The sequence below is a fragment of the Camelus ferus genome, chromosome 23, assembly GCF_009834535.1.
Source record: "Camelus ferus isolate YT-003-E chromosome 23, BCGSAC_Cfer_1.0, whole genome shotgun sequence".
Lineage (NCBI taxonomy): Eukaryota > Metazoa > Chordata > Mammalia > Artiodactyla > Camelidae > Camelus > Camelus ferus.
In genome coordinates, this window is record NC_045718.1 from 17,993,261 (window position 1) to 18,010,650 (window position 17,390).

At 51.2% G+C, this 17,390-nt stretch overlaps 1 protein-coding gene across 1 annotated transcript in view; it reads right to left on the reverse strand.

Annotated features, from left to right (window-relative positions):
* Positions 1–8,388: 8,388 nt before the first annotated feature.
* The window catches only part of PLXNA2 (plexin A2), a 203,253-nt gene continuing 194,251 nt past the window's right edge, over positions 8,389–17,390 (reverse strand). The window contains 6 exon segments of the mRNA XM_032467086.1: positions 8,389–9,076; positions 9,759–9,909; positions 10,751–10,963; positions 13,443–13,612; positions 14,895–15,085; positions 16,085–16,184. Of these exon segments, the coding sequence (XP_032322977.1) occupies positions 8,981–9,076; positions 9,759–9,909; positions 10,751–10,963; positions 13,443–13,612; positions 14,895–15,085; positions 16,085–16,184 (921 nt within the window). The 3' untranslated portion in view covers positions 8,389–8,980.

Genomic DNA, 17,390 nt, shown 5'->3' on the forward strand with positions numbered 1-17,390 from the left:
GGCCCCTGGGGTCTGTGTCCTCTGCCTCCAGCCTACCTGTCCTTCTCTGTTGCTCCTGCCCTGGGCCTGAGGCCCTACCCTTGTCTCCCAGCTCTCTGGGTGAAGGGATATCTTTCCTATTAGGTGCCTGACACCTTTTGGGTCCTGATCCTGGTCAGGCTTTCAGGAATCATCTACTGACTGTGTGGCCAACCGGGCTCCATCCGTGGTTCTAGCACATGCAGATTTGGCTTCGCCTACTCCCCTCTGCTACTTACCATTTACCTGGAGCACATTTACTGGCTGGTTCATAGCTGATTCTGCCTTTGGGGAAAGCCTTGATTCGTCTCCTGTTTCCCTTGGTCAGCATCCCTGCCTCGTCTCCTAAGGGCTTAACTTTCAGGCACCAGCTTTTATTGCTGAAATCTACAAGGTTTAATTCGGCTTCAGACCCTCATCTGCTCCTGCCTATAGGTCCTACTGGACAGCCCGTAGGAGGGTGCCTGGTTAACTCTCTTTCTCACTTACCTATTGCAATATTTACGGAGGCCATGCTATACATTATCTTATTTAACCTGTACAAAACCCTTTATTGAATATATAGTATCCCCATTTTATAGATTTGAAAATTGGTATCCAGTGAGGTTATCTAACCTGCCCCAGACCATATAGCTTGGGAATGGAATTCAACCCCAGGCAATCTGAATCCAAAACCTGTGCCCTTAGCCAGGACCTACATGAAACCTCACAATTAGAAAGGAGTGGGGAGTGAGGAATAAAGATAAAAAAAGCAGAGGCATAAAGTGAAGCCAGGTAGTGGTGGTGGGGCTACGGAATAGCTCAATGGTAGAGCGCATGCTTAACATGCACAAGGTCCTGGGTTCAATCCCCAATACCTCTATTAGAAAAATATAGAAAAAATAAAATAAAATAAAGCCAGGAGTCAGGTGAATATTCTAATAATATGCTGCATAGAAAACAAACTGTGGTTACCAGGGGGGAAGAGGGGAGGGATAGATTAGGAGTTTAGGATTAACAGATACATATTACTGTATATAAAATAGATAAACAGCAAGGACCTACTATATAGCACAAGAGAACTATATTCAATTTCTTGTAATGAGCTGCAATGGAAAAGAATCTGAAAAAAAGTATGTATATGTATAACTGAATTGCTTCACGGTACATCTGAAACTAACATTGTAAATTGACTACACTTCAATAAAAATTAAGAATTCAAAAAATAATATGCTGCAGACAGTCCTACACATGGGCTTCTGGTGGGCCACAGGTTTGGCTCCCAGCTTCGGCAGTCGTCACACACCTAGGTGGGAGTCAGCTCTGCCTTCGGCTCACCTGCTGAGCAGCGAGGTCTGACAGCTCCTGCCGTCACTGTGACCCAGCACAGATTTCCAGCTGCACCCACTTCCCTAAATTCTCTTGAGTGGATTATCATGCAAGTTTTCCCTTCAAACTGAGGAACCTAGTTCTCTGAGAATCCTATGGCTCCAGGTTGGCAAAATTATTTTGCTCTCGTAGTAAAAATGATTTATAATTCCCACGAAGAAAAGGGATGAGTCTTTCTCTCTTCGAATAATGATTTGGTGTTGATATTAGATTGTAAAATCGAGAAAGCTGCAACTTTATGCCTTAGCTTTTTTTTTTCCCTTTCTGTGTCTAACTGTGCCGAGGCTAGTATCATTTCGCACTGCAAGTGATGGCCAGACCGTGATTGTGTTGAGCAAATTTGAATATTAACTGGATGCTGAAGAGCGCTCTCATAGCCTGTGCTTGTTACAAGAGGAAAGATCGATTCCTGGGAAGACTTTGGAGTATTAAATGGTCCTAGGGCTCATAAAAGGCAGAGTCATGCTGTAGAAAGAGCATGAAATCTGAACTCTAGAGTAGCTGTGTGAACTTAAGCGAATCTCTTACCCTCTCTGAGCCTCAGACTAGAAAAATGGGACATGCCTATGGCAGCAGGCTTAAAAGAGATGTTCTAGTGTCTGCACTATGGAAGTGATTCACAACATCCATTCATTCGATCACTTATCCATTCAGAACTTTCTTATTGGGCATCTGCTATAGACTCACCCAGGGCTCAGTGCTCTGTCCTGGGACCACAACAGACAGTGGGACAGACAGATGCCTGGTAGACTCCCTCCTCCTCAATTTCTTCCTTCCCTTGAGGATGCTAGTTCCTGCAGCAGACATTTAATAATAGAGGTACCCCATTTAAAATGTTGAGGGGAGAGCTGTGTTGGAAAGAAGATTGGGGAAATTCTGGGGTGCAAATACCCTAGGCAGAGAAATGACCTCCTTCATCTAGTCCGTGTGGCCCTGTGTCCCATCCCAGCTCACCCCCGGGGCCCCAGCGGGCACTGGCAGAGGTTGGTCTCATCTAACTGCTCCTGCTCCACACTCCTGACAGTCCAGAAGCCCACCAGGGTCATGTGAGTGCTTTTGCTGAGAAATAATTATATCTTTGTCACTGTAGTGGAACACAGTGCCTCCAGTGCTCTGGGTCTGCATTTATAAGAGAAGCGGAGGATGGTTTAATGTTAGCATAACAGCCCGGTGCACTCACAACAAAACCCTCCATTGCAATTGAAAATGATGCACTAATTACACACAGGCTTCAGCGACATGCTCTTCTCTCGGCTCTTTGGGGTGTTGTGTTTGCATTTTTCTCACCCTCAGGACCAGCATTTGCATCTCTCCAGTCTCTCAGGGAACAAGCATGCGCGCGTGCGTGCGTGTGTGTGTGTGTTGTGTGTGTAGGCACCAACACCAAGCTGCAGAGTAGGCACTGAAATATCTTCACAGGAAATATCTCTCTGAATCCACGGTAATTCTACAACTCTAGCACACACGAGATTTATCAACATGTACTCGTTTGTATGATTTTGCTTTTTGAGTCCCAGGCCCCCTTCTTACACGTACCGGCTGTCCATGTAAGTCTGGGCCGACCTTGACAGCAGGGTCTCCTCAGACTGGAGGCACGCTGAAGGCAGAGGCTGTCCCTGCTGTGAGACTGGAGGCTGTCTGAGGGCGAGAGCGGCACCCCATCCTTCAGGAGCCTCTAGTCTCAGTGCTGGGTATGAGGCTGTGGGCCCAGAACACAGTTCTGACCTCATTATCCTGAAGGGAGACGGCTGGTTTTCTGGTGCACTCCACTGAGATGTCAGATCGACAGCTTATCCACACTGGCTCCTTTTAGCAGCTGAGAGTAGATGTGTCTCCCACACACTTTTGGGGAAAATAGACAAATGGAGGCACGGTGAGAGGAGGGGGCATGGCACCCTCAGGCCAAACCTCAATTCCCTGCCTCTAGGCCTCGTTGCCTCTGGATGCCAGGTCAGCCCCAAATTGCTTTTATTTTATTTTATCCAGGCCAGAGCCCACCCACCCCCTCCCCGGAGCTGGATCTAAAGGCGCACAGTATCTGGCATCTTCCCCTTGACTCACCCTTAACCCCTCAACTGAAAATAAAAGAAAAACAACCACAAAACCCTTCCATGGCATGTCTGAGACATTCCTTTTTCAGAATCCTTGTGATCTTCACAGCCTGAAAGGCTGAGAGCACCCTGCCTTTCTTATTTATTATTTCCTCCCCCAGCACTTAGGACAATGCCACGCCAGTGGTAGGTGCTTACAGTTTTTAATACAAATCAATGAATGTAATTTTGGGGAAAGTCTGGTGGTGGATCTCCTCCGTCTGAGACCTCAGTCACCCCTAAGAAAGCACCTCAACCCAAGGTTTTTGCACCATCAGCTTCTTGTTGGAGAAAAGCGATATTCTGGGTCTTGGGACTAGGGGGCAGTGTTCATCTATTGGTACAAGCCGGAGCGTGTGTGTGTGTCTGTGTGTGTGTGTGTGTGTGTGTGTGTGTGTGTGTGTGGTGCTGACTGGACATTATTAAGCTCTGGCTCCAGAGAGAATTTTAGAAGTCCCTCGGAACAACTTAGCTCAACTTCCTGTGAGTCCCTCTGCTTCTTAAATACACCTGTGAAATGTTATTCTGCAGATATGCAACTGAACAATCAGGTTTATTTGAAGATTTATGTTTTTTTTAATCCAGTAAACTTTATTTATATATAACAACAGTACAAATTGTGTCCTTGGCTTGCAAAATAGGAGTGTTTCATATTTACAATAGGTACACAATAATATATTAGAATAACCAAAAAAACCCCATTTTATTGGAATATCTTAAATACGTAATTTTCTTACAGCTTTTAATCCACAACACCTGTAAAAACAACAAAACCAGACAACTATCATTCTATTTCCTTAAAAATAGATATAATACAGATTCCAGTGTGTCAAGAAGAGTGGGTTTGGGTAGGAGAAATTGAGGGGAGAGGCAGGTGGGCTCAGGCCCCTGGTCCCCTGGTACAGAGAGCTCGTCCCTCACTCCCTGACACATGCAGGAACATCGGCTCTGTGTGGGGCAGACTGTGTTCTGTTATGTTCTCCACCTGTGACGCCAACACGGAGAGCAAATGAAGCCAGAGTCAGAGCCTCGACTGGAGCTCAGACGATGCCTCCCTGTCCCCCTTGAGGTGAGGACAGGAGGAGTGGGCCGCACGCGGCCAGGATAGAAGGTGGAACCCTGTGAGGTGAGGGGAACGAGACGGGGGTGTCCACGAAAGGCGGAGACTCTCCAGTTTGCTCATGGGACTGAGGCCCTGTCTCCCAGGACCTCCCGGCTACCAGGGGTGAAACCTGATCTGTCCGCCCTGGCGTCCCCGAGCCCCAGATGGTTAAATGTCGCTCTTAAGGAAACCAGATGAAAGGAAAGATGGAAGAGAGACTGGAGTGATGAAGAGGTTGCTGCCATCTTCTCCCAGCTTGTTCCTGAGACAAGGCACCAGAAGGCCCTCAGCGTCATCTCCCGAGTCTCTCCGTGGGATCTGCTTCCACAGTCCTGCGTCCACGGTGCCCCTTTGCATTTTCTCACCCACAGAGTCTGAGTTCTCTCCTGCTCCTGGCCAGGCCTCAGGAACCTCAGGCATGACACAGCGTGGCTGGGGACAGCGGCCTCCCCCGGAGCAGCCGCCGGCTCAGGACTGACTGGCTGCGGGTTACCGGGCGCAGCTGTGGCTGGAGGGATGCACGTGGAGACTGAGCAGCCAGAGGCTGTCAGACATCCTCTGTTTGTTCTGCTCAGACCCTTCCAGTCCGGCTCCCCATCCACTGCTTCTGCTTCATGCTCAGCAGAGCCAGGGACCTCGACAGCTATTTCTTGACCTCTTTTGGTGGAAATAAAGGAAGATCAGGAGCTCGGGCGGCAGGGATGTGCCACCAGAGGAGATGGTGGCAGTGGGAGCGAGAGAGGCTCTCATGGCTAGAGGACTGTCCCCAGAATGAGGTAAGGCAGCTGGGTTGTTCGGCTTTCTTCTTCTGGCTCCCTTTGCTACAGAACTTGGTGCCCTCTGCAGGTCCAGGAGGAGGGCTGTTGGGCTAAGTTGGTGGCAGGAACCAGCAGCCCGAAGGATGAGAATTTGCTGGAAGAAGGCCCTTCCTGGTCTGGTTCATTGCAGTTTCTCAGCACCTGGAGCAAGGCCTAGCAAATAGCGTTAGCTCACGAAGGTTCCCGGAAAGGATGGAGATAAGAAATCACTTCCTCGCACGAGAGAAGTTTATAGCTGATCTGTGCTCTTAATGACCGAACTTGTCATGGCAGGAGGGGAGCTCTCGGCCGGGAGGTGGATCAGGAGTGGTGCTGGGAGATGCGCCGTGGGGAGCGGCAGAGCCCAAGCACAGAAGCACCTGGCCCCGTGCCGAGGGTCGGAAGCAGCAGCAGCAGGCCAGCCGGAGGGACTCGCTCCACCACAGCGGACACGGCCATCTCCATCTTGTCCATGAATGCTCTGTCTGGCCGAGCACATCTCTGGGGTGATTTTCCTTGACCTTTTCCAGAGAACGGTCTCTTGTGCAGATCAGTGCAACAAAACAAAGTCAGATCAGCCTTCGAGAGAGAATTCCCTCCCTGCCTCCTTCCAAGATGGATGACTTCACGTGGGGATGGGTTGCCAATTTACTGCCTTCCTTACACAGGGTCCAAATATCCTCAAATTGGATAATGGGGAGGAGAGAGGCCAGCTAACTCCCTCTCCTCTCAGCACAGGGCGCGGATTCTTGGTGACCCCCAGCCAAGAGTTGGTGGAGGAGGAACAGGTGAGAAGTCAGAGTTGAGTCCAGTCAAGTTTTCCTTTATCTAAATCCCGTCCTCAGGGAGGCCCCTGTGCCACGTCCTTTTCCAGCCCACACTTCCCAACTCTTTCATGGAATCTGGGAAATGTGGCCAAGCCTCTTACGCCTGCTGCCTCTCCCCTCCACTCTGCAAGTGGCCAGTCCTCCCATCATTCTCCCACTCCCTAAAAAGCTTCGGGGAAGCATCCCCTGCTTCAAGGAGGCAGTGAATGGCCATTAAAAGTCTTTGCTGGAGACACCTAGGTAGATGTCTAGCGGTACGGGTTGGGAAGATGCAGCTGAGATGTCTAACTTGCTTTTGCTTCTTGGTGGAGCAAAACCCAGGTGCCAGTCTGAGCAGTGGTGTAATCAGAAAACCTTCATTCAGAGCTCAGAAGGAAAATGAGGGGGCTGCCCTCTTCTGTGGCTAGCACAAGTCCCCTGCTCACATTCCTTTTGTCTGTGTCTCCTCTCCTTTCATTGTCATACATCGTAGGCTCTGAGCTGATGAGCTTTGGGTGCTACGAAGGGCAAACACTTTGGCTTAGTGCAGAAGGCCAGTCATTAGCATTTCTTTCAGGCTATAAATAGGGCTGAGAGAAACTTTAACAGAAGTGGATTATCAGAAGAAAGTGGCGTTGGCATGTCTGGTTGTGAATTACAATGAAAACAGCGCATTTCCTGAGTATTTTGCTGAATGCTTTTCTCTTCCCATTTGTCAGCTGCATTCAGGCAAGAAACTGGAGCTGAGGCGACTGGGCGATGTCTGCTGTGTGGTGAGCACAGTGATCCAAAGCCACACGCCAGCGACAGAAGCCAGCCCTCAGAGCTCCCCTTCCCCTGGCCCTTTCCTGGGACTCCAATGTGGTCAGCAGAGGCTTTGGAAATAGGAATTGTTTGGAGGTAAATCAGGGCACAGAGGAGCTGCAGCCCCAAGTTAATTGCAGAGGAAATGACCCTGGTCTGGTCTCTCTGGGGTAGCTGGTCCAGTTTCCCAGCACGTTAGGCAGCCCCTTGTACAGCAGAAGGTGGGGATGGAGAGGCTGGCCCTCCCCTGCTGCCCCGCCTCCCATCCCTTTGCCTTTCTCTTGTTCTCCTTCCCACTCACTCCGATGCTGCCTGCAGAGAGGTTGGGGCTGGCTGCTTGGATCCTGGCCAGCATGGGAGGCCTGGAATCTCTGGTGGCTGTCTGGTCACCAGGGTCCTGCACCAACGGAGGCTCCTCCCCCTGGTTGCCTCCCACGGGCTTCCATGGGGCCTCAGGACCAGGACGTGGAGCTTTGGTCTCTTGGTTTGGAAACTACGCTCAGGAGGGTTGGTCATCCATGGATTTAGATGTCAGCAGGAGAGAGAGACGCCCAGTGAGAAGCCGCCCACTTGTCCTTTAAATTCACAAGGACACATGAGAGGCGGAAAGAGAGGCAGAAGAAGAGTCACGTGGGGATGCCACGGCCACTCCTACTGAGGCCAGTGCTCGGGCGATCAGGAGCTTCCACAGAGGAAAGAGCGAAGGGTGGTCCCTCCCCTCTAGGCACGAGAGAACAAAAGCACAACAACAAATACTGCAGCTTCTTGAACCTATGCTCTTCAAGTATTGCTGGCTGTAAACAGTGTTTGATTTTTGTTTCCTTTTTAATTGCAAGAAACCACTGGCGGATCGGATTGCAGTGGAAACCCAAGCCAGACACTCAGGTCTCCACATCAGCTCCTGGATGGAACCTCCTGGAGGCCTGGAGGCCCTTTCCCCAGGGTGCCTGCTGTCTGACAGTGATGGATGTGAGGCCTTGCTGCCCAGGGTCCTCAGGGAGGCCAGGCATCCAGCTTGGGAGAGGCCCCCCTCTTCCCCCACGTCCGGTAGTCACTTGAGGGAAACCAGAAGGAAAAGTACCAAAATCAATTCCTCATTCGTTGAGGTTTGGGATTAAATGAAACAAAAACAAACAAACAAAAAAACAGTAGCAAAAAGTATTGGTACTCTGCAGACACATATTTTCCCTGGAGACGAGAATATACAGGTGTGTGTGTGTGTAAAGCTCGGTTTCCAGTCAGCCAGGTGGGGTGCTCGAGGACTTGGCCGTGTGTGCAAGCATCCGTCCTTCCCCAGCTCTTCTGGTTGCCAGCATCGTTCTGGGTCTCGCTGGCCTCTCTTCTGGTGAAGTGTTTGGTGTCAACTTGTGCTCATTCTTCTCTCCTCACTTTTTTTTTTTTTTAAATTTCAAGGGAAAAGAAACAATCCGTTTCCCTCCAGTTTCTCTCAGCATCACTTTGCAGCTTTTTTCCATCACTGGGAAACAGGAGTTATAGGAGGAAGGAGGGATGATGGGAGGGGGTGGGGGGTGGAGAAGGAAGGGGGACAGAAACCAGAATTAAACAAAAGGTGGACGGGATGAACAGGGAGGCTTTTTGTTTTGTTTTATTTCCGGTTTTCCTTTTTCTTAAAAAAAATTAAATAAAGTTCTCATTATTTCCCCAATATACATCAAGTGAGTTTTCATGCAAAGCAGCAGTCACAGAGGCAGAACCATGCCAAGTCCGTGCCTCTCAGCTTGAAGAACCACCTTCTTCGCGCCCCTGCTTCCCTCTCGCTCTCGCCATCGGTGGGTGACGCCCGTGGTCTCTCCTGGCGGAACTGGCTGTGATGAAACTTGGCTGGCGTGGGGAGAGGGGCCCTACCCTCTCCCCAGGATGGGGTCTCAGGGGACAGCAAGCTTTGGGGCCTGGCCCCCTTCACTTGTCCTTCCGAGACGCCCGGTGTGACAGCATTCACGGGTCCCTCTTCCCAGGAACAGGAGGCTCCATCTCTCAGCTCTCAATGGACATGGCATTTATGAGCTGTTCCACCTTGTACGCCAGCCGCTGTCTCCGGGCCTGCTCGTCCTGCTCTAGTGCCCCGATGAGCTAAGGAACAAAAGCAAAGGAGGGGCCGGGTCAGGGCTCGGCAGAGAAGAGGCTGTTTTCCAGAATCCTATCTGCCTTTCCATTCTGCCCTAATGAACGTAACCTTAAATGATGTAAATGGTTAACTGAATATATGTACCTATGTATGTATGTTTGCATGCATGCTTGTAAGTGTACCTCTAAAGTCTTTAAAACATTTGGCAGATAGGAAGTGCTATGTAAGCATTTGATATTATTGTTACTGCTACTATTTTCAGGTACGATGCTAGTGCATGACTTGTGAATTCTTTCAAATTGTCCTCTTCAGGCTGTATTCATGTGAAGGTCCACCTGTCCATCTGAAATGTAACTGAGGCATCTGCCCAAGTGCAAAGAACAGTCTGATTCCTTGTTTAAGAAGGAATGAAATTAATCGTACACTTTGAACTGAAAAATACTATCATTAAAAGTGCAATTGATTGCACTAGCAAAGAGGGCAAGACAGCAGAAGGTGTAAGAAAGAACAGGATGAATCAGGAGAGGTTAGGCTGCCTCCTAAAGGAATGGTGATGATTTTTTGACTCCACAAATGCGTTTTCTGAATTACCCTACGTTGCTTTTATTTAAGGGTGGAGCTCCGCTTTCTGTGTAACCTCCTTGCTCCCTGCTTGCAGGTTTCTGTCCCTTCAGGGCCCTGTCTCACCTCTTCGCTGTACTTGCTGACGTAGGAGTAGATCTCATTGAGGGCACTCAGCATGTTGAACTCCACGGCGTGCAGGCGGGACTGCTCGGCGAGGTAGGCATTCATGTCTTGGTCACTGATGGCGGGGAGCTTGGCGATGTCTGCGTAGTATCTGCCACAGAGAGGACAGGCTCCCTTGGTGGGGACTCAGCAAATATTTGCCTGCACCTACCCTGGCCCCAAGCCCCTTGAGAGCATGAGTGTCCTCAGTTGCTCCTGTCTTTCTATTGTCTTCTGATGTAGTTTCCTCTGGCTTCTTGCCTCAAGCTGAGCTTGGAGTCTGGAGACTGGTTCTTCCTAAGGCCAGAGTTTCTTCAGGAGATTTCATCTAACTTTGAGCTCCCATCTGCAGTGATCCCCCAGTGTGGTTAAAAAAGCCCAGATTCTGACCAGACTCCTTGTATTCAAATTCCAGTTCTGCTATCTGCTAGCTGTGTGACCTTGGGTAAGTTACTTTGCCTCTCTGTGCTTCAGTTTCCTCATCAGTAAAATGGGGATGGTAATAATACCTACTTCACTACTCTGTTGGATATTTTAATGAGATGCTACATACATCATCTTTATCACAGTGCTGGGTACTTAGCCTGTGTTCCATAAATGGTCTAAATGGTAATTAGTTGGGAGAGGGTATAGCTCAGTGGCAGAGTGCATGCTTAGCAGGCACGAGGTCCTGGGTTCAATCCCCAGTACCTCCAGTAAAATAGATAAATAAAAACTGAATTACCTTCCCTCCTCCCAAAAAATTGAAAGAAAAATGGTAATTAGAATAAGGATCTGACTTCAAGGATATAAAGCTCCCCTCCTTTCCCCAAGCAGGAACTTTGGATAAGGGAGAAAAAGTCAAGCAGGAGGTCCCGAAGGTACCGCAAACAAGGTTTTGAATCCTTGGTCAGTAAAGCCCAGAGGAGGGGAGGGAAACAGGGCCACGGGCCTGTCCTGACGGTGCGACTGACCTCTCCACCCAGCTCTTGTAGCTGGGGATGTCCTTGGCATAGAGCAGCTTGTTGGAAGGGGAGTCCTTGCCCAGCCGGTGCTCAGAGGTTGAGCACGAGTCCATGAAGGTCTGGGCCACCACGGAGAGGCAGGCGTCCGTGATGCTGCCCTTGTGGATGTCAAACACGAACTGCGGGTTCTTGATCACGTTCACCCAGAAGCGCAGCGGGAGGCTGTGGGAAAGGCAGAGCAGACTCTGAGGATGGGCCTGGCTGTGCCCTGATGCTGTCCACTTGAATTCCCCCCGACAAATGCGAAATTCTCCCTCCGAAGGGTGAGAGAGTGAAAGCACAGAGGAATGGTCCAGCCAGGGCTGCTGACCTAGCCTCAGCCGTTACCTGACCCTGGGAGAAAAGGAGAGGTCCTGTTGCAGCCTATCGGGGTGCTGACCCCCATTTCCTGACAACTGAGAGGTGGGCGTGGGGGCCTCGGGTCCCTCCTGGCGGTCTTTTCCCAAGGCCTCTGTGCCCCCAGGAAAGCCCAAGTACAGAAGGCTGCACAATTTTCTCAGGGCTTCCAACAAAGCCCCCAGAGCCCCTTGCCAGTGCCCAGGGCCGTTGTCCGGAAGGATGCAGTGGCCGCCCCAGCAGGCCTGAGAGCCGCACAAAGGCCGCCACCTGTGCTCCCCGCCCAGTCCGGCCGCCCCGCCGCTTCCCAGCGCTGGCCCGCCCGGCTGGGCTGAGGCGCGGGCTCCCCTGGGGACAGAGCTTTCACGACTCTCCCCAGGGCTTTCTCGGCTCTGGGCAGGGGCAGAGGGAGAAGAGGGGGCCATTGTTGGCATACAGGAATGGCTCAGAGCTTTTCCCACCCCAAGAAGGACAGATCAGTCGTTAGGAGAGTTCTTTCTGCGACCCAGGAATTTATAATCAGAGCAGAATGCGTTTTCTCTGCTCCTTAGGCCGGGAGGATAAGCCCATTTGCTCCCCTTCAAAACCAGACCAGCTGCAGAATTCTGTTGCCTTTTCCAACTCAGCCTTCCCCTCCAGCTGCCTTCGGGGACTTAACTGTTTTGGTTCCTCTGCGGAGTGAGCTCTGTCCCCTGGCTTGTCCTTGGGGCTTGAGGTGTTAACCTCTCCTCTCCATTTCCTCATCTTCTCTTGACTCTCCTGGACCCCAAACTTTCCCAAATGTCTCAGTTCGTGCCAAGTCTTGGGAAAGGCCAGCTTTGCCCACTCCAAGCTTTTCCATTATGATTTCTGCTTGTCTTCCCAAGTGCAGTGGGACCTACTCACTTTCCTTAACCTGAGGGGAGCGGCCTGGGCTGAGAGGTAACCTTTCTCTTCCACCCTCCCCTTCCTCCTGCAGCTTTGGAAGTTTCTAATATTCTTTCATTGGACATGAGGTATTTGAGGTCTGGCTAAGGGGACTCTCCCCACAAATCCAAGGCAGGGCATTTCATGACTTGGGCCTGATCAGCAACAGAATGAACAGAGATGGGGACAGTCCAGAACTTTCTCGATTTCTTTGAAGTTGCCGCTCCCAGCGCTAGGTGGGGGATCCTCTGAAGTGAAGGGAACAGCCTCGGCCCTGGGAATGCAGACGAAGGGCCTGTGTCCCAGTGACGTGCACTGGGGGCTCCTCACCCCATGACCACCGGAGTCCCTCCATTTCCCTCCACTGTGATCAAAGCAGCAGGCTTTGGAGGGCTTGGCAACCACAACACCCCGGAAAGACAGGGCTATATGGGGTTTGGAGTTGAGTTTTTCTTAAGTGTTTTGCTGGTTGCTAGGATTTTTGATTCCCAAATAACAGCCGGGGCCCATCTGTGCCGGCACTGTTTTCTGAGGAGATCGCTGACTCCAGACAGCTGTGTGGGCTGCCTGCCCAACCCACATGCCTGGACCGCCTCTCTCCCCTCTCTGTGCTCTTTCCTGAAGGAAGGTTTTTGACTCCTGCTCCCGGCCAGGCCCTGTCTGATCCTGAAAGCCAGTCTTTAGCTGGGTCTGTGGTCCAGGTTCAAAACCCAGGAGAGAGAAGCCTTGTGCGAGGAGCCTTCGGGAGCTGTTCCCCCCCTGCTGGGTCTGGCTGCCTTAGGGGAGGGAGCTGCGCCTGCAGGACATCCCGCCTGCTGCTTCCTGAAAGCCAAGGCGCTGGGGGTAATGACGTGGCCTTAAGGGATCAGGTTTGCAATGACATCCTCGTAGTTGGTGGGCTCAAGTCTATAGCAGGTGCAAGCTCTCTCCCAGCGCTGGCCCACCTCCCCAGGGGTCTAAGTTTAAGTCAGGGCTTCCCTGCGTCAGGAAGTGCCTTGGATTCTGCCCTGCTCAGATTGCCCCACGCTGCCTTGCTTTGAGGCTCTGCTGCTCGGTCTCAGAAGTGGCTCTTTGTGGAGGTTCCCCCAGCATCCTTTCCTGAGAACCAGAAGTCACAGTCAGGGAGGAGGCGCTTCCTGGGGAATGGCCTCAGCCTGAAAGTGTGTGTGCTTCCTGATGCCGGTCCTATGCCAGGTAGGCCCCACTTGGCGCTGGCAGCCTGGGGACCACGTTGGCTCCGTGGAGCATATGTGCGCTATTTATCTTAGGAGCCTTGGGTTACCCAGCCACAGCCGAGAAAGGGCTGCCCCCATCTCCCTGGTCCTTACTGGTCCCCACCCCCCACAGCTTGCGACCTCCCCAGGCTGCAGCTCCCCCTGGGCTCCCCGAGGGGGTTTACCAGTTGCTTTTCCAGGTGTGCCGCACATCTGTGTCATGAATGCTGTGTCTGTCTGCCTGCTCATCCAGGAAATCGAACATGTACTTGATGGCCAGGGGGAGAGCGCTGCCCCGGTGCACAGTGCTGAACAAGGTCTCAAACAAGTCGTCCACGAACTTCTGCAGGGTGCCCTGGGGGAGGGGAGAGTATGAGGTGGGGGCGGGGGGGGCAGGCAGCAGACGGGTGGACCAGATGGTGCCTTGGACCGATCCTGCCTTGGAAACGTGTCTGCGACGCCAGGCTGTACAGACGGCACGGTAGGGGTGGGGAGGGGACTGCCGGGGTGTTGGGGAGGTGGCAGGGACCAAATGGGCTGCAGATTCCCCCAACCTGCAGCCATGGGCCACATTTCTGCCTGTGTCTGTGCCAGGTGTTTGACAGGAAGACAGCAAGTGCTCTGAGCCCAGGTCTCCTGAAGGGCTCAGGCTGGAAGCGAGGGTATCTGCAGAACAGCATGGAGGATGGAGACCCTCCTGGCAGAAGCAGGGCAGGACCTCGGAGGCTCAGACAGGAGGGTGTGAAAGGGCTTACCACATGAGTGTCCTGGGATCAGCTGTTTGGAGTGGGGACTGTGGGTGAAGGGTCCAGACCCAAGAATGTTCAGGTACTGCCTGACCACAGGGCCTTGGAGGCTACCTGGGGCAGGGACAAGGCTGGGCCTGGGGCCCACAGTTTGCAGGTTCAAGGAATACCTCTGAAGGTCAGGAAAATATCCAACCTTTTTGGTGTCTCTTTGTTGGACTCTTATTAGCATATTACTCAAAGCAAAATTGGAGACGTAATCTGATGGTGTATTTCTGTGGCACATCTGAGAGCTGAGCCTGAGATGTCACTGTCTTAGAATTTCAGTGGCATTTTTGTGGGGTCAGTGGGGGAGAGTCCTGGCAAATAAGGGCCGTAGGACTGTCACACTTACAGGTATATCTGTTCTCTGCTAGGGAAGCTAGAAGTTGGATTTAGATCACAGCTTCCAGCATTTGAGGGTAGATGACACAGGACAGGGAAGGGGAAGCCATCTCTGGGGTTACTGGAAGGACCAGGCCTTCATGCTTTTCCCATCGTGGCCAGAAAGTGGGTAGAAAAGGCAATGATGGGGAAGCTGGCATATCTGTCCATCTAAAACCAATTAAAACATCCCAGTATGTTCCTAAGGGGTATGAGACCCAGAGGCAAGAAAGCCAGTCCTCTGAGGAGCCATGGTGGTCCCGAGAAGTGGACGAGGGGGAAAGATATCACTGTGATTTTCGCCAAAGGGTAAGGCACAGCAGTGGTCTGGGCTAGGACCTAGACCTGCTTGTCCAAAAGGGTCTCCTTGAAGGACAGACTCCATGATGTCTTTCCTGTGGCGGGGGTTCAAGGGCCAGGACATACCCCTCCAAGGGGCCCTCCCTGGCTGGGCAGAGCAGGAATTACCTTGGTGGCCAGTAGCCGTGTCAGGTAGATCTCTGACACCATCTTACTGCCCCGGTCCCCCTCCTTCTGGTCGCCATGGTCGTGGTTCTTCACCAGATGCCACACCTTGACCCCGCTCTCTAGGTCCGGGGTGATCATGGGGGCCCGAGACCGCAGGCTGTCGGGACTGCCCGTGTACCTGAAGGAGGAGTCTGAGGAGAAGGGGGCGGTGGAGGCGTGTGAGCGACAAATGTCATCATCCTGGCTTGTAGAATCCTTCTAGAGTCCCTGCTGGCCTGGCCAGCTGCACTCACTGAATAAACCAGTCTCACTTGGAAGGGGACCCTTGGGGCTTCATATCTGGTGGGTTATTTTAGAGATCCTTGGTTGGTACCAGGACAGCCTGAAAATTTTTTGTAAAAAGAGGATTTAGAAATTCTGCGAACTGGAGTGGCCCTTGGGAATCTGGGAGTCCCTCATTCCCTGATGCTTCCAGCAAGAAACGGTCAGTAGGTTAAAATGCCAACCGGATATTCTCATCGGGGCTTTGATAAAAATCTGGACACTAAGGAGACGTGGGGGGTCATGTTCTTCTCGGGAGTTAATGGGTTCCTTCTTACTTGGGGCTTAGAATATGGAATTGCTCGAGCCCTTTTTAGAGATGCTGGCTTCAGTCCCAAGGGGTCCTTTAGCTGGACAGCCCAAAGCCTTAGTGCCTACACAGGACCAGAAAAAAACAAGTAAGAGAGAGTGAAGCACCACGACCTCATTGCCCAGAGGGCACTGGTGGCCCGAGCACTCCCAGGGGTGGAAAGGCCAGGATGGCCAGTTTATTGCCCAAGTTGGGACACTCCTGAGAGTAAACGGGGGCACTGTTAATAACTCAGCCAGGACTATAGGCATGAACTGGGACTGAGATATGCGAGCCCCCCATCCAGGAGCCTCCTTGGTTCTGGGCTCTTGAAACTCCCACATCAGACTTGAACTATCAAAGGGAGGGTTCATGGTGCCACCTGCTGCCACGGCCCTGAGTTGACAGGATGCTCCAGGGATGACTGGACTAGGGAGAAAGGGAAACGAATGAGCAAAGGCCCTTGACTGGAGGCTGGCAGCAGCGTGGGCCTCCGGCTGTGGGAAGGGACAGTGAGCAGTCCTCAGTAGTCACAGAGGATTCCACTCCAAGCCGCCCAGGCTGCCTTCCGGGTCCTCACCGTATCTGCTGATGGACGTCCGGGAGATGCTGGCGGAGGCAGGGATGTTGTAGGAGGAGGTCTGTTTGGGGACCAGAGCCACCACCGATCTGTCTGACACCTGAGAAGGGTACAAAAGGTCCAGTGTGGGTGAATGTAGTATCTTGGGAAATTAAGCAGTCAAGTACTTCTAGAAGGTTATTGAATAGGGGTGGGAAGAGCGTAAGGAGTTCAGGAATACTAGAAATAACAATTCCTGCTGTTCAACATGGTAGCAACTCACCACCGGTTGCTAATGTTGCAATGTGGTTAGTCCAGAGTGAGATCCACGCTAAGTGTCTGAACTCAGGTGTGGTGTAAATGTACAGTATACACTGGGTTTCAATGACTTAGTGTGCATAAACGTATACAAACTATCTCATTGATAGTTTTTATATTGATCACATGACTAAATAACAATTATTTTAGATCAGTTGTGTTAAAACGTTGTTAATATTACTCTCACCTGTTTATTTTTAACTTTTAAATGTGACTAGTGAAAAATCTCAAGTTATACGTATGGCTTGCGTTATATTTCTATTAGAGATGGGGTAGACTGGCCTGTCTTCAACCCTGTGAGTTACATACAATTATCCCCATTTTACAGATGAGCAAAGTGAAGCATCGACAGGCTAAGCGACATCTTCAAGGTCACCCACTAAACACACAGTAGAGCCGAAATTTGTCACCAGGTCTGTCAGGCTCCAGAGTGATGATGTCCTCAGTGCCTTTTAATCTGGGATTTTATTTCAAGACACACTGGTCTGAAGCCCATTTCCCCTCTTGGCTCTGATTTCTCTCTGGCCTAGGTCCTTGTAGTGGCCGGGCCACCTAGAGGAGTTTCCCCACAGGGCAGCTGTTCTTGGGGAGTCAGAGAGGAAGATGGTATCTTGCTGATCCTCTGTGAGGGTGGCCGGGCTCAGGACCCAGACTGCAGGGAAAGGGCTGATAAATGAGGAGCCATACTGAAGACATTTGGGGCCATTTTGATTTAAGATTACCCTCCATCCAATAAAAATGGAGAATCCCCAGAATTGTGGCGATCCAATTAAACCCCTAACGCAGAGGGAATAAAACAGCTATAATAATGTTATGGGCCATAAAACATTCCTATTAAACCATTTTTTATTTTAACAATTTTTATGAACTTTATAAGTTTGATTTATAGCTGCACCAGTCGTAAAACCATCTTTCTGGGTCTTAAATTGTCAGTCCCTCTCTCCCACCAAAAAAGAATTAAATGTTGGGAAGTCCAACTATAAATGAACATTAGTGCTAACGAGATTCC